This window comes from Caretta caretta, chromosome 3, assembly GCF_965140235.1.
Source record: "Caretta caretta isolate rCarCar2 chromosome 3, rCarCar1.hap1, whole genome shotgun sequence".
Lineage (NCBI taxonomy): Eukaryota > Metazoa > Chordata > Testudines > Cheloniidae > Caretta > Caretta caretta.
Window position 1 is genome coordinate 95,282,054 of NC_134208.1, and position 16,372 is coordinate 95,298,425.

At 40.3% G+C, this 16,372-nt stretch overlaps 1 protein-coding gene across 38 annotated transcripts in view; it reads right to left on the minus strand.

The window, feature by feature from the left end:
* TRDN (triadin) overlaps positions 1-16,372 on the minus strand; it is a 312,608-nt gene that overhangs the window by 136,382 nt on the left and 159,854 nt on the right. For all 38 annotated transcript variants that reach the window (XM_075126696.1, XM_075126709.1, XM_075126708.1 and 35 more), the window contains 3 exons: positions 15,242-15,277; positions 13,777-13,839; positions 13,000-13,059 (listed from right to left, as the gene is read on the minus strand). In XM_075126696.1, coding sequence (XP_074982797.1) covers positions 13,000-13,059; positions 13,777-13,839; positions 15,242-15,277 — 159 coding nt within the window. The remainder of the gene's footprint in view (positions 1-12,999; positions 13,060-13,776; positions 13,840-15,241; positions 15,278-16,372) is intronic.

Here is a 16,372-nt window from a genome sequence, read left to right on the forward strand (position 1 = left end):
CATGCATATATATATATGTGTGTGTGTGTGTATGTGGTTCTATAGGTGTATATATGTGTATACACACACACAGACACAAACACAAATATATTCTTCATTGTTGTATTGTGTAATGGAATATTGTTGATGCCATTTGTAGTACTGTAAAAGCTATGTTATCCAGCACTTTACCAACTGGAAAGCTTGAGAAAATGGCATTTTGGGCTGCTGGATCCGGGCGGCTCCTCACAAGAAGCAACATGTCCCTGCTGCTCCTAGGTGGAGGAATGGCCACGGGGGCTCCATGCGCTGCTCCCACCCCACCCCGCCCCAAGCACTGGCTCCACAGTTCCCATTGGCTGAGGACTGCAGCCAATGGGAGCTGCAGGGACAGCACCTGGGGGCAGAGGCACCATGCAGAGCCACCTGGCCACGCCTCTGCCTAGGAGCCGTTTGCTTGGAGCCACCCAGCTTCACCCGAGGTGAGCCACTGGGATCTGGCACCCCAAAACCCCTCTTGCACCCCAACCCCCTGCCTGAGCCCACTCCTGCACCCAAACTCCCTCCCTCCATTGGTTAACTAACTCTTAGTTAACCGGAATTTTTGACTGACCAGCACCCCCCATTCTTCCAACATGCCGGATAACAAAGCTTTTACTGTATAATTTGAAATTCAAATTTGAAATTCAATAAAACATATCTAGAACCCAGAAGTCATTCAATGTGTCATTTATGGTACAGTATTCAGGAGCTGCTGAATGATCATCTTTGTATTGTCATGGGAACTTTCAGGGAAAATGACATAGTCAAGGACAAATTTTAGGAATGAGAAAGATGCTTTTTTAATGGAAAAAGTAAAGGATTTCATATGGAGTCTGATCCAAAGCCCTCTGAAGTCAATGGAAATATCCCGCTGACTTCAACTGGGTCAGGTCTGCAGTTTGTCCATACAATGCCAGCAGAAAATATATAACACTGACTAGTTTACCATTTTAACTTGGCTGATATTCATTGATGTTTAGTATAGAGTAATTATTTTAAATATCAGGCCTGGTGATTCAGACGTGCATCTTATTTTGAGGGAACAGTATTGTTTCCCTTCATAAAAAGATTAACTTCACATTGCTTGAGTCATAGGCATAACAACTAATCCTGTTATTTCTGAATGTGACTAGACAAATAAGCATTGCATTATTCCACAGACCAACACAAACAGTGCAGAAGCAATCAGATTAGAATAATTAATTAAAGATAGGCCAACCAGCTGGTAAGAAAGTGTAGATAACTCACTCAACACTTTTGAAGGGCAAGAGGCAAAGTGAGTATATAGTTACCTGCATAGTCGCTACATTCAGTTTGTACTAACTCCAGGGTTGTTCATTCCCAGTTTGCCATTCCCCCAAGGGGGTTTTAAAAGAATGATAATGTAGCTTCAAAACAGACTGACTATCAGACACAGTCATGTCATTCTAAAATATGCCTATATGCTTTGTTTGGGCAGATTCCCCAGCTATCACATTAAATAGTGCCTGGGTATTTCAAATCCAGCTCATCTCAATCTTCCATTTATTCTTAAAACCTTGGCATTCCTTGTTCTTGTCTGAAATGATGAACACTGAGCCCAAGAGCACTTGTTTTGTTTTGAACTTGACTTGATGGGGATCCAAATCATCCCACAAGAGATTCAGCTGCAGAAACAAAAGTGGTATGTGCATCACCCTGTTTGTCCTCGCCCATCCCTCCCACCTCTGCAGGTTCAGGGATTAATTTACAAGAAAGGATTAAAGAAATTAACTATACATATCTGAAATAATCAATGCTTAAAGGGTGACAGAGCAATACTGTTATCTTGATGAAATGTTCAGTTGCTCTTGCAAGGTTCAACAGCAGGTTCTCCATTAGGAGAGCAGATTAAAAGTTCTTCCTCTGCTGAACTGACTAAACCAGCCAGTCAATCAGTCACTGAGAGGGTGCTCACTCTTCCAGAGAGCAACCACCTCTCAACAAGTAGGCTTGTTTTCTTAGAGGAGCTTTAATTCCACAATACCAATTGCAATGGAGAAGCAGCCATATGCTGAGCCAGTTGTCACTGCAAGGTGAGTAAGTAAGCTGTGGGATGGAGGGGAAGAGGAAGAGGCCCTCGAATTGAGCAGCTTCTTACATAAATGATATCACCATTTCCACCTTAAGAACCCATTCATTAGACAGTAGGGATAAAATTTTCAACAGTGTCACAGTGACTTAGGAGCCTACGTGCTCGTGTCAAAAGTTATGTAGGCACTTTGGAGATAAGTCTAATTGAAAATCAATGGGAGTTATGTGTCTAACCATCTTAGTTGCTTTTGTAAATCTCAATCTGCATCTGTAAATGCCTAAATACCTTTGAAATTTGGGCCTAAGATACTTTTGAAACACCAGAAGGGATTATTGTGGTAACACAGGCCATAGAACTTCCCCAAAATAATTCCTAAAGCAAATTTTGTAGGAAAAACATTGAATCTTGATATACAAATTACCAGTGATGGGGAATCTACCACAACCTTTGGTAAATTGTTCCATTGGCTACTTACGATCAGTGTTAAAAATTTACACCTTATTTCTGGTCTGAATTTGTCTAGCTTTAACATCCGTCAACTGGATCATGTTATATCTTTTTTTGTTAGATTGAAGAGCCAATTATCAAATATTTTTCCCCACATATGTACTTATGGACTGAAATCAAGTCATTCAATCTTCTCTTTGTTAAGCTAAATAGATTGAGCTCCTTGAGTCTATCACTATAATGCATATTGTCTAATCCTTTAATCGTTCTTGTCTCTGATCCTCTCCAATTTATCAACATCCTTTTTGCGTTGTGGACACCAGAATTGGACTCTGTATTCCAGATGCAATAGTTACACCAGTGCCAAATGCTGTTTGCGTCTGCTCAGATACGTGTAACCTCATTTTTACCATAAGACCAAATTTGACTATGTTTGTCTCTTGCTGAGCTGGGAAGCATCAATAAGGTAAGTAGGCTTGTTTGTCATTTTCTTAGAGTATAGGGAGCAAGTATCTACATAGGGGCCTCCAGTATTTAGTTTACAAAGGTATGTGCAAAGTAAAACCAAAAGGAAATATTCTTATATCCCATAAATCCACTATTTATTACAGTCCAAGACACCTAGCACCAAGAGCCTGATTCTCCATTGCCTTCTGCTGTACATTGTCATGTAGACACCTGTGCGAAGTGAGTATGAAATACTACCAAATCAAATTCTCCATTCACCTACACCAGTTTTATATCTACTTTGCACAAGTAAGTGTAAATGGCAATACAAGGAGCAAGGCAATAGGGAATTGGGATCTAAGGCTTTAGGGGGTAAATTAGGATGTCACATGGGGCTATAACTATGAGTAACAGGGAAAATTAAGCAAAGGAAAATTTAGGTGGAATTTAATAAAAAATTTCTTAACTTTGAAATCTATTAAGACTGAGAATAATCTTCTAAAGCGATTCAGACATTTAAAACTAAGCTAGATAAAGAACTTGGAGAGATACAGTATGGAATCATTTTGCATTGTGAGAAGGATGAATTAGGTGACCTAATAGGTCATCTCCATCTCCACTTTCTATGATTTTATTATACAAAGCCCCACAAACAGGAAATTTTAAACAACGTTGAAAGATAGAGGAAAACCAGCACATAACATCACCAGCTGGCAACAATGTAAATCTTAACTCAGACTTTCTATGGGTTAATAACCATAGCCCCATCTTCACGGTAGCCTGCATAGCTTGTGTCTGAAGGGAAAAGCAGCTATTAGTGGAGAATGCCAGGAAACAGCAGGTGAGTCATAAACAGAACCCAGGGGAGGATAGAAAAAGAAGTAAGGATGGGTCTGAGATGCTAATAATGCCAGGAGCAAGTTATTAGCTAGGAATGAATCAGTCTGCAACACAGGAGACAAAGCCTAGAGCTCCAGTAAACCAGACAGGGAACCCAGATGTTCAAAATGAGAATTGTGGGTTTTGCTCCATGGATAATAAAATAATGATGATGATGATGATGATATAATACCACAAGCAGAAGCAGAGCCCTTTTTTGCTGAGGGCTGTACAAACACACAGGACATCCTGGCTCTGCTCCAATATGCATAGGGTATAGAGACAAGACACAAGTGAGTGTAACAAACTATCAATCAGAGGGAAGCTGTTGAGGGAGTACCAGGGTAAAAGCAATAAGCAACTGCAAGTGCATACTCTTACAATGTGTACAACTCCAGGTTTCTGATTCACATATTTTTTTGGCTTTAAAATTATAATTTTAAAAATTCCCTATCAATTCATAATCTTCTGTCCTCCCTTAACTTTTGCCCTTCAAATATACATCTCTGAGTAAGGCAACCCTAGGCAACTCACTGCTGGTTATCTTTCTGTTATTTTATTTACATATTTGTTTCCCCCATTTCTCTCTCTCCTAAGCTATCCCCAGTCAGCCCCACTCCTGCAGCATTATTAGTTTCCTCCATATACAGCTACCAGCCACCTCTTGGGGAAGAGTCCACACTTGTAAAAACCCTGTAAAGGCCAATTTGAGTAAATGCCCAATTAAGCTATCCTTCTTTAACACACCTTAACCTCCACAATCATATTTCATCAATTTCACAGATAGAATTTGCTGCTCTACAGATAAGTCCCATGCAGCTCCAAAATGTACAGTAACACATGTACATCCCATATTCTTCACAGTCGCACTGTAACAAAAAAACAGCCTAACTCTGGCCTCAGTACTATCAATATACAGGCCTGTTAAGCATCCATGGACCAGTGAATGGTATGAAGTGTTATTTTCTGGTAGGACAGTATGACGTTGGCGTTTAGTGGCATCTCTCCTTTCAACTGTGCATAAGGTTTTCTCTGCTTATTTTCTTTTCAGTTGGTCTGGGACCAAAAGCCCCTGCCCCCCATTCAAGCCTCTTGTAGTAGTGTGCTGTGTCTTGGCTCCATCGGTGGTGCCAAGAGTGTTTCTATCAAGTACAATATTATGCCATTCAACCATGGTTAGTTCGCTGTTGTTTGCTGGCTATACTGGAAGTACTGCCCAGGAAGGTGATACTTCTGAGAAGGGTTTCATGTTTGGCTGGCATTTTAACATTGTTCCAGAGTGTACCACCTTCCAGGAGTGACCATTGCAGAATGGTTGGCTGGGAGGGGAACAGATATAAATAATAGCTACGGATCTCAAATTCATTCCTTTAAGAAAGAACACTTACATATGGTAATGTTCAGGAGGAGAAAAAGCAGGCAGACAAAAGAAAAGAATAGATAATTGGCCACCAGATGTCACCACTATTTCTCTTATCAGTAGAAAACAACTATGTAACATGAGGAATGCACCAGGTAAATGTGGGCAGGGAAGCCATACAAATGAAGGGTTTTTGTGCAGATCAGGAATTTAAAAACTGGTCATAGGGATTTCTTTGTCTGCCTCTATAAAGCAGAGTAGCAAAGGCCAAACTGTGGGAGAATAGAATGGCCTTTTCTCCTCATTTCCCCTGGATCTGTGCCCTTTTGCAAGTTGCAAAGACTGGCATTAAACAGCACAGAGTGAAGGACAATACGCCTGCCATCAGACCATGCAAAAAAGGCAGCAGAGAGGCCCTGTCCCCTCATCCCTGAGTATCTCAGTTCTACTCCCTGCATGGCTATAATAACATCCCTCCTCCAAACACAGAGGACACAGCCATTCCTCCCACGGACTATCAGGCATGTCACCTCCAGGCGCTGGTAGAGTGCCTCACTGAACCCGCATAGGTGAATATTTCAGATACATGACAGTGTCAAGGTAATAATTTTAATCTTTACATTTGAGGGCAAATGCAGCCTCATCGTTTAAATGTCCCCAAGCAGGTTCACTTGAATGCAACAAAGGCAGGACTAAAAGACATTGGTATTCTGAGAGCAGGCAGCACACCAGATTATCCCTGTCCAGTACAGGAGTTTAGAGGGACAGCTGCCGTGTCAGGGATGTCCAAGTACAAACAGGCACATCACACACACTGATCTATGATAAGCAGCTTGTTGCACTGAGGACCTCCCTTGTTCCATCCTGGGTTGTTGTTGCTTTTTGGTGGGTACCCGTGCATGCCATGCACAAAGGATTTGTCTGCACAGACCAGATCCTGAGAGGTTCTAAGCCCTTCCTGAGCAGATCAGTCCCTATATTTGTAAGCAGTAGCTGTTTTCGCTAACCGCCATTTGTACGTTCTGTGTAATAGGCTTTCTTCCAAAAGGACGGATTTTCAGAAAGTACTGAACACCTACCTTCCAAAGGATAAAAATAAACAAGCAGGCCCCTTTTTCAATCACGTTTCAAGTTGGATACCCCAAAACGGAGGCACTCAAAATCACCGCTCACTTTTGAAAATCTTGGCCATTGCTCTTGTTACCCCATCCAGACTTCTCTCAGCAAGACTCCTTCATGAATGTGTGCAGATATGGCTCTATATTTGCCCAGCCTCGTGGAGTAGGGGTTTTTAAACAGGATTTTGCCAGACGCTTATTTCTGCCAATTATGTTTGTTTAAGAGAGACCTCTGAGTTTATAACAACAGAATTATCTGTTTTTCAGAACAATTAGCACAATGTTTTTGTACTAACTGAAGGTCAGAGGATTAATGTGTTTTATCTACAATACACTTTTAAAAGCTAATTAAGAATCCTCCAGTTCATTTTGTACTGAGCACATTCAATATTAGTCTACTCTGCAGCAGAGAGAGAGAGAGAGAGAAAGAGAGATGACAAGAGGGGGTTCAGAAAGAGAGAGAATTTGCCTGCAAACAAATACACCTTCGAGAGACAGTTAGCACGGGTGCTGTAATTAGGGGTGCTGGGGATGCAGCACGGTTTAAGGTTTTGTTCACTGGCCTTTCAGCACCCCTGCTAAAAAACTGCTCCAACACCACTGGCAGTTAGTACAGAGTTGTGCAAAAGTACATTCACGTAATGCAAGGGGTAAAATTGCAACACGGACCAAAAAACCCACAACACCTTTCATTTGCTAATTTGCATTAATCTAAAACATTAATCAGAAAATATAAAGGATATGCTGTGAGGTGTAAAATGTTTTCCCTTTAGATGGGGAAAAGGTGGGAGGGAGGGGCAGAGTTGCCCTCAAAGCATTATTATGAGGCTCTCTCTGCCTCTCAGTCAACCACACATGCAGACCATCATTTCACTATAGGAAGAGACTGTGTTAACAGGCCTTGTGGAAGCTGTGAGTTTTATGGAGGGATTTGAATGACAGGATGAAGCCCAGCTTGGGGGATAGGGTTTCAGGAAGTAAGTTCCAGGTATAAAGGGGCCTTGTAGAGCAGACAGTGCAGAAACAAGCATGGAGGACACAAAGGGAAATGAAAGAGTTGATGGGAAACAGAGAGAGACAAAGTCAGAGAAGTAGGCACTAAGAGAGGTAAAGCAGGGCTTTGAAGGCCTGGGCAAGGAGCTTATATTTAATGCAATAGACACTGCCTGTCCTTTTAATTAGAAAAGGTAAAAATAATTAAATAATCCTGCTTTTGGTTGCTTATTCAGACTGAAAGTTCAAGCCTTCCAAAGTTCACCACTCTGCAAACTCTGCTGTTTCTGCCCAAAGCATGTAAATACAACCACACACTGAGATTGCTCATTTTAATCAAATGTGGCAATTATTGCAGGTTTAAAACCTTCTAGGGATAACAATATATGCTGCCACTCAATGCTAAAAAAGAGAACATAAATTCAAAGAGCAAGTCCAATGATAAATAACAGTGACATGTGTAACTAGAATCTATTATGGATTACCATCTTCTAACACAGAAACTAGTAAAGTCTTCAAAAATGCATCAAACTAGGGAGCGAAAAAAAAGGGACAGAAATGTGGGACTGTCTTGCTCTGTTTAATTTCTCTCTCTCCAGCATCGTTAAGATGACTCACAAGGTTTAGTAATGGCTTCTGAAGATGAACATGTTAATAACTTTATACTGCAGTTTGACCATAAAATGTAATCTTTTAAAACTCTATATGAAAAGCAAGTTTAGAGTCAGGATAAAGTTATAAGGGTCATTTTGAATCACCATCTTAAGTTATGATATTTTATTTTTAAATCTATATTTATACATTTAAAGATGCAATTTAACTTTATACTTCAGTAAACTTTATGGAATATATATCCTCTCAGTTTATGATGTAATTTAACATGAGATCTGAATAATTAGAAAGCATAGATCGTGCCAGGAATACCTGAGTTGTAGGCCTGGCTCTGATAATGCTTCCTGTGATCCTGGTTTTAACCCTTTCAGTGTGGTGTTAGGCTCTGTTCCATTCTATTCCTATACTGTGATCATCACCATTGGATCTAAATGCCCATTAACTGTTATTACAATTGTGAGTACTCAACACCTCTCAAAAAAAAAATTCATAAACGCTTTTTTCTGAGCTCCTCCTCATAAGGTTTTGCATGAATAGATCAGCCCTATTTGTATACATGATTAATAGAGATGTTATTGTAAGTTCTACTATTGTCTTTTGAGTGGATATGTCTTCTTTAAGAATTAGTATAAAAGTTCCTGTCTTTGTTACTTTAATCCTTTGCATTTTGGAGTTCAGAAGCCTTATCAGTAACCTCTTTCCTATTATATCACATTAGCTTACATCCACAAACTGCAAAGCATTAAAGATCCTTATGTGTACACTAGAACAATACTGCTAGAGTTAGTTGTCCCAAGTGTTCAAAAATCATAAATTAGACCCCCAAAACTCATGAGATTAGCTTGGAAATTACAATAACGTTAAAACAATAAATTGTGGGTTCTTTTTATTTGCCTTCTGGTGTTTGAGCCTTTAGGGTTCCTGTTTTCAAGCCTTTCTCCCTAATCATGAGAGTAGAAAAGTACCTTTTCTTTAATAAAAAGCTGAGATACTCCCTTAATCACATGACTCCAGCAGATGGGACTTTAAGAAAAACACCAAATAATGCATGACGTGTGATAAAAATAATGAGAGTTGGCAACACTGTAAACTGTAGTTTGTCTCCTCCATTATGATTTCCTGCTTTTAGGGGTTCAAAAGGAGATAGCATCAAAACCAGATGTTTCATTTCTGAATTACATGGCATGTAATGTAGTTTCCTTCCCCAAGGACTATGCCTTGATGTGGTGGGACAGCTTGCATGGTGCCATGACCCTGAGAACTATGCTAGTGGGAATATAACTGGTAAGGTCACCTATGCCAGGCTGAAGACTAGAAACCAGACCAAAGGCAGTCCAACAATCCTCCTGGTAGGGCCTGGTTGGGAGTGGGCTAACAACTGCTCCCATAAAAAAACAAGGCTGTTATGGAAACCTACACTACCGCTCAGCTCAACAAACCGAACCTAATTCAACTTAACTCATCTAGACCTAGAAGAGAGAAGATGATACAAAGTGGCCAAACCTGAAAGGAAGCTACTCCTCTGATGAATCTTCTCCATCCTAAATCCGTAACTAAAATGGGTATCTGGAACATGTAAATGCTATATAAGTCTGGTAAAACAGCCCAAGTAACAAAAGAAATGGACAAATATAAACTAGATATACTAGGCCTAAGTGAAGTGAGATGGGTAACATCATGACAAATAACTGTCACCTGGACACATCCTACTATATTCCGGGCTACTGAATGCCAATGTCATGAACCGGGATGTGGGTGGTCAGGCTTAGCAGTCAGAGCAGAAATGGTCAGGCCTAGCACAGACGTGGTCAGAGCTGGAGTTACAAGACAGGAACAGAGCCAGAGTCAGGACACAGGGACCAAGCAAGGCTGGAGCAGACTGGAAGGACAGTAGCAAGGTTGGGAATAAGCCAGGATCAGGGCTGGAGTAAGGCTAGTGAGGCAAGGAGAGATTGCAGCTGTGGGGGTATGTATAGAGCAGCCACAGATCAGTTGTTGCTGTTAGGCTTAAGAGCAGGGTTGCTGACTTTCTCAGCCAAAGAGGCGGAGTAGTCAATCAGGCAGCCCTGCTGTGGCTCAGCTGTGCTCATAGGCTCCCAGGAGACTGGGCAGGTACAGCGGCAAGTCCTCATTCCTGGCAGCGGGTAATGTACATAGAGATGGCATAATCTGATACTGTCAAGGAGGGCAGCTAAAAGCCTGACAGATTTATAACACCACAATTTACATCAAAGTTTCAGAAAGTGCCCATTATTCAGTGCTACTCTCTAACAAATCTAGCTAGCCAATGGGAATAAGAAAACTTCCGTGAACAGAAGTAGCCAAGGTCCTGAAAAGGGATGTCCTCCTGGTAACTGGAGACATGAACACGAAAGTGGGGGTGGGGGGGAAGCAACAATACAGGCAGGGAAGTAATTATGGGAAAATAAGGCCTTTGTTAAATGAACAAAAATGGGGAAATATTTGCTGATTTTTGTGGAATGAATGATCTGGTCACTGGAGGAACTATTTCCCCTCACCGTACTATTCACAAGATAACTGGCAGGTAGCCAGACCACAGAACAGGGAACAAAATTGATCACATTGCAATTCTGCGCAAATGGATAAGAACTTTAGAGTCTGTACGTAACAGGAATGGAGCAGAGACAGTAACAGATCATCAACCTGCTGACCCATACTCATGGAGAAAAGCAAGCTAACACAAATTATCTCCAACCTATGCACAATTAGTCGGGCTGAAAATCAACACAGAGAAAATGAAAATCATGAGAATCAACATCCAACAAGAAATACCAATAACACTTTATGAGGTTGGCATAGAAGAGGTCCAACACTTTGCAATTCTTGACAGCACCATGAGCAAAAACGATGGAACAGATGGAATAGCAAAAACCAGACATGCCTCTGCAACCCCAAAGCCAATCTAGGGAAACAGAGTCTTTTCCCTCCTAACTAAGCTTTGATTATTTAACACCATTGTAAAGTCTATCTTACTGAATGGTGCTGAAATCTAGAGACTTATCAAGACCTTATTATCTAAACTTCAAGTTTCTCTAAACAGCTGCCTTAGACAAATCCTCAACATTAGATGGCCAAAAAAAAAAAAAAAAAGACAAATGAAGAGCTTTGGAGGAGGAAGAAACAGAAATTGATAGGACAGAAAATTATGGAACAAAAATAAAGATGGCGAGAACACACATGAAGGAAAGAATCAAACAACATAAGACAGGCACTGGACAGAAATTCCCAGGGCGAGAGGGGATGCGATAGACCAAGGAAAACTTGGAAATGCACAATAAAAGCAGAAATGAAAGATATTAAAATGACATGGGAAGAAGCTTCATTTGAATTTTAAACATGCTTGAACATGTGTCAACACTAAATCATTACTACAATGATTGCAAATTCTAGTGTAGACAGCACATTAACATTTGTTCCTAGTTATCGATTTAAAAAAACAGCCCTGCTTTTGTCTACACTCAGTAGTGCTGACACAGTATTCTTGTCAGCAAGTTAAAGAAGTATGGGCTGGATGAATGCACTATAAGGTGGGTAGAAAGTTGGCTAGATTGTCGGGCTCAACGGGTAGTGATCAATGGCTCCATGTCCAGTTGGCAGCCGGTATCAAGTGGAGTGCCCCAAGGGTCGGTCCTGGGGCCGGTTTTGTTCAATATCTTCATAAATGATCTGGAGGATGGTGTGGATTGCACTCTCAGCAAATTTGCGGATGATACTAAACTAGGAGGAGTGGTAGATATGGTGGCAGGTAGGGATAGGATACAGAGGGACCTAGACAAATTGGAGGATTGGGCCAAAAGAAATCTGATGAGATTCAACAAGGATAAGTGCAGAGTCCTGCACTTAGGACGGAAGAATCCAATGCACCGCTACAGACTAGGGACCAAATGGCTAGGCAGCAGTTCTGCGGAAAAGGACCTGGGGTTACAGTGAACGAGAAGCTGGATATGAGTCAACAGTGTGCCCTTGTTGCCAAGAAGGCCAATGGCATTTTGGGATGTATGAGTAGGGACATAGCCAGCAGATCGAGGGACGTGATCGTTCCCTTCTATTCAACATTGGTGAGGCCTCATCTGGAGTACTGTGTCCAGTTTTGGGCCCCACACTACAAGAAGGATGTGGAAAAGTTGGAGTGAATCCAGCGAAGGGCAACAAAAATGATTAGGGGTCTGGAACACATGACTTATGAGGAGAGGCTGAGGGAACTGGGATTGTTTAGTCTGCAGAAGAGAAGAATGAGGGGGGATTTGATAGCTGCTTTCAACTACCTGAGAGCTGGTTCCAAAGAGGATGGTTCTAGACTATTCTCAGTGGTAGAAGATGACAGAACAAGGAGTAATGGTCTCAAGTTCCAGTGGGGGAGGTTTAGGTTGGATATTAGGAAAAACTTTTTCACTAGGAGGGTGGTGAAACACTGGAATGCGTTACCTAGGGAGGTGGTAGAATCTCCTTTCTTAGAAGTTTTTAAGGTCAGGCTTGACAAAGCCCTGGCTGGGATGATATAATTGGGGATTGGTCCTGCTTTGAGCAGGGGGGTTGGACTAGATGACCTCCTGAGGTCCCTTCCAGCCCTGATATTCTATGATTCCATGTTAAAGCATGTTTGTTAATATTATTTCTAACACAACTCATTTCTCCCAACATAGAGAAAGCCTTAGACAACTAACTACCTATTTCCCCTGCTACTTGTTACCATTTGGACCTAAAATTATTTGAATGTGAAATAACTATCCCTGAAAAAATTATGGCCAGGGCTGAACCCCACTTTACATATACTACTTTTTTAAAAAAAATCAAGCATCCACCAGCTATCCCAAAATTGGAATACGTTGAGTGGGGTTACTTATGCCACAGTTTAATTTGGTGTTAGGAGTGGGGAGTGGATGACTTATTTCTGTCCAAATCCCAAATCCACAGAATAAGGGAGAACCCTGCAGACTTAAGTAATGGGAATTTAAATATTAACCTACTTTAAATGTATAAACACTGAAAATACATATATTAAATAATCAAACGTCTATTGAAAAACCCGACATATTTCAATTTCTTACCTGCTTTTTTTATTTCAGGGACAGTCGTCTCAGGGGATTTCTTTTTTTCTTCTTCTTTTTCTAAAATTTAATTAAAGAAAGTCATTTGATATGATAGAACTATGAATCACACATTCAAATATGCAGTCAGCCAAGCCCTGGTGGGCACATACTGAAAAAATGTGATTTATTTTTGAATTTAGATCAGATGATTCTAGCCATTGCCCACACCTAGTCACAAAGCAATCAGATACAAAATGAAAATTAATCAGTCAGCATCAATTTTGGATAATCTGGATACTTAATAATTCATGAAAGGCCAGGCAAGACTCATCAGTGCAGGAATGTGGTACCTTTTAATTTAAGTTACCAGTGGTAGCTGCAAATCTTATTCATTACTATCAAAACGACATGGTACTGATGTCATTGAAACTGGCATGCAGAGTCCAAAGCTATATGTCCCACCATTTTCACATATGGCAATATAGCCATGTCCTGTTATATCAAGGACAAACATTACAATTGCCATGGACAGCTTCACAACCAAGGGGCTAAACCACCAGGTTTGCCATTGGTTCTCTGGCTTGTCAACCAGGAAAAGCCTTAAAATATTGACACAAACTGAAAAAGTAGTAAAACATGGGATGGTGATGTTACTAAGGTATGGGAAGATCGTCCAATAGGAGAGCATTGTGCAAGTTTAGGGTTTGATCTGCCACCATTGAAGTTAATGGGAATTTGGTCATTGATTTCAATGGGAGCTGGATCAGCCTCTCGACAAACTTTCCAATTCCATGCCTTTCTTTTTAGTTTCAGGAATAGCTCTCTTCTCTTGAGTTATCCTCTTTTCCTCTTCTGTTCCTAAGAAAAGATTTAAAAGAAGTTCAGTTGATTTTTTATATCTTACTAAAGAACAATGACCCACATTTTATAAAACAATAAGGTAAGAGACTTGAACAAGGCCCAATACTTAAACAGAGAGTGAGGCAAAAAGACAGCATAGTTGTGGGAGGACTTGTCTACCCAGATGTGTCTTATCTCTATGGCACCCACACTGGTAAACCATGACTACTTGTGACAGATGTTTATACTTATATTGGGCCAAACTGTGCCATTGGGTAGATCAACCTGTTTCAGATGGTACATATTCCCTCCGTGCTGTGTCTTATTAAATCTACCCAGTTTTGGCCAACTGAAGTATGCTTTGGAAGATTTGCCATCACAATGCAGAAAACGTATATCTGGAGATCAGTCCATGCAATGGAGAAGACGTGCAAATCTGGACCAATTAGTCACTTATTAAAAACACTACTTTCATCCCCTCAAATATATAAACATGCTCTATGTTCCAGCAAGTCCACACAAAGCTGAGGATAGAATTGGAGCCAGTGTGTGCACCAGGTAATTATTTAAGAAATAGGCACTTATTCAATCAATTATACCAATTAACCTATTATAAATACAATTTTTGAAGTGATACAGTAACCCTGCATTTGTTCTGACTTAGTGCTTCCCCTATAAAACCTGACTGACAATAGAAAAACTTGCAAGAGATACTCAGCAATAAGTGCAGAATACCATCAAAAGCCTATATAAATAATATACCCTCATAACATTTTTATGAATTGGACCTTTAAACGTGTCATTACAAGATATCTGCTATTCATGGTGAATTGCAGTTAAACCATTGTCTACTAAAGAACATGACAATCTTTTAAATTCATTTGTCTCTATTTTATGGATTCACTGGGAAACTTGGAAATTAGCTTTTTCTCTATGAAGGCCACAATAATTTAATTACTTATTGCATAAGTGTTATTAATTGGTAGAATAGAATTAGGTATGAGCCATCAGGAAACTCCTTTCCTGTTGTCTTTCTCTCTCTTTGTTAGGGAATGAATTCCCATTAAATGCTAGTAAAATAACAGCAAACATATTTGCCCTTTGTATTGCCCACCCCACAGCCATCCAGGTTTGGCCTTTCAAGTTGTGTAGTTATGGGTATCAGCTGAGTTAGCAGAGCTATAGCTTTTTATTTTGTGATGCTTTGCTATTATGAATATGTACAAGAAGCTAGCCTATATTGTTATACAGAATAGCACATGCAAAAGATCATGAGTCCATAAAGTGAGACTCTTTCTTTCCTTGAAAATTGTTCTGGGGTAGAAGAAGCTTTTCTGAAGCTAGCAAATCCAAGCAACAAATATGCTATTAGCCCTTGCATAAATTCACATCAACAGAAAGAAAAAATTAAGTTACTTACTTTTCACTTCCTTAGCTATCACAAGAGGCTTTTCTTCTGCATGAAAACATATATAAAAAGAATATTCTTAAAACGGGGAATGCAAAAAAGTTAATTACAATACTGCACAGCATGCTTTCAGAAATTAAAGAAGCAAACAAAAATATGTGTGACTGATACAAAAATAGACACTTTCTTAGAAGTTATAAACCCCTTGGTCTTTGTGAACTGGTTTCACAAATACGAGTACATTGCATAAAATAGGGGGACTAGTTTATCAACATGAAGGAATCTTACTAAACCAAATTGGCTCTGACTTTCTAGCAGACATGATAAATCCCTGGTTAAATGTTGAGCAGTATCTCAAGATTTAATCAATTTTAAATATATTTGGTCATTTTCACCCTTTTTATTAGCTTGGGAAAACCAAAGACGAGTCCCTAGTGATTCTTCTACAAACTGTTTCACCCAGCTGCTTTTATGTGCCTCATATTCCCCCATTTAGTCCCCAGTTAATCATGATTAAGTTTAAGCTGACCATTGGTTACAAACAAAGTAATGATTTGCTTATACGTACGCATATGGTTAACCAGGGCACTGATCAAGCAATGCAAAGTTCAAAAATTGTGTGCAGTCAGCAATATGGGCATTAGTAGAGGTAAAGAAAATATGCATAACAACATAAAAACTGTGAGCATATGACTTTTTATGTTGGGCCACATTCTCATCTGTGCCCAGCTTCCACTGATCCTGGGGCTGGTTCTCTACTAGTCCCATTCCCTCTGCTCTAAAACAGGGGCAAGTGGGACCCCTCACTAGGGAAACTCGGTTGCTTGCTGTCTCATTTCAGCCACCAGAATGATCCAAAGGAGATCAGGCTGCCTCTCAGGATCTGGCCTATTATCGAAACCACTGATGCTCAATTTGGAAGCACTGGAAAGTGACTTGAGCACTACATGAAGTGAGAAAAGACTAAAAAAAAAATCATGTTCAGCCATTGTGTTAATGTTTCCTTTGTGAGATGACACAGTGTGGCTGCAACTCAGTTTCACCATATATCAGTGCTATCAGTGCATCAGACAGCACAAAATCCCCTGTCTTTGGTGCTCTGTTCACTGTTCCTGAGGGCAGGAAGAGTAAGCGGCGCACCAA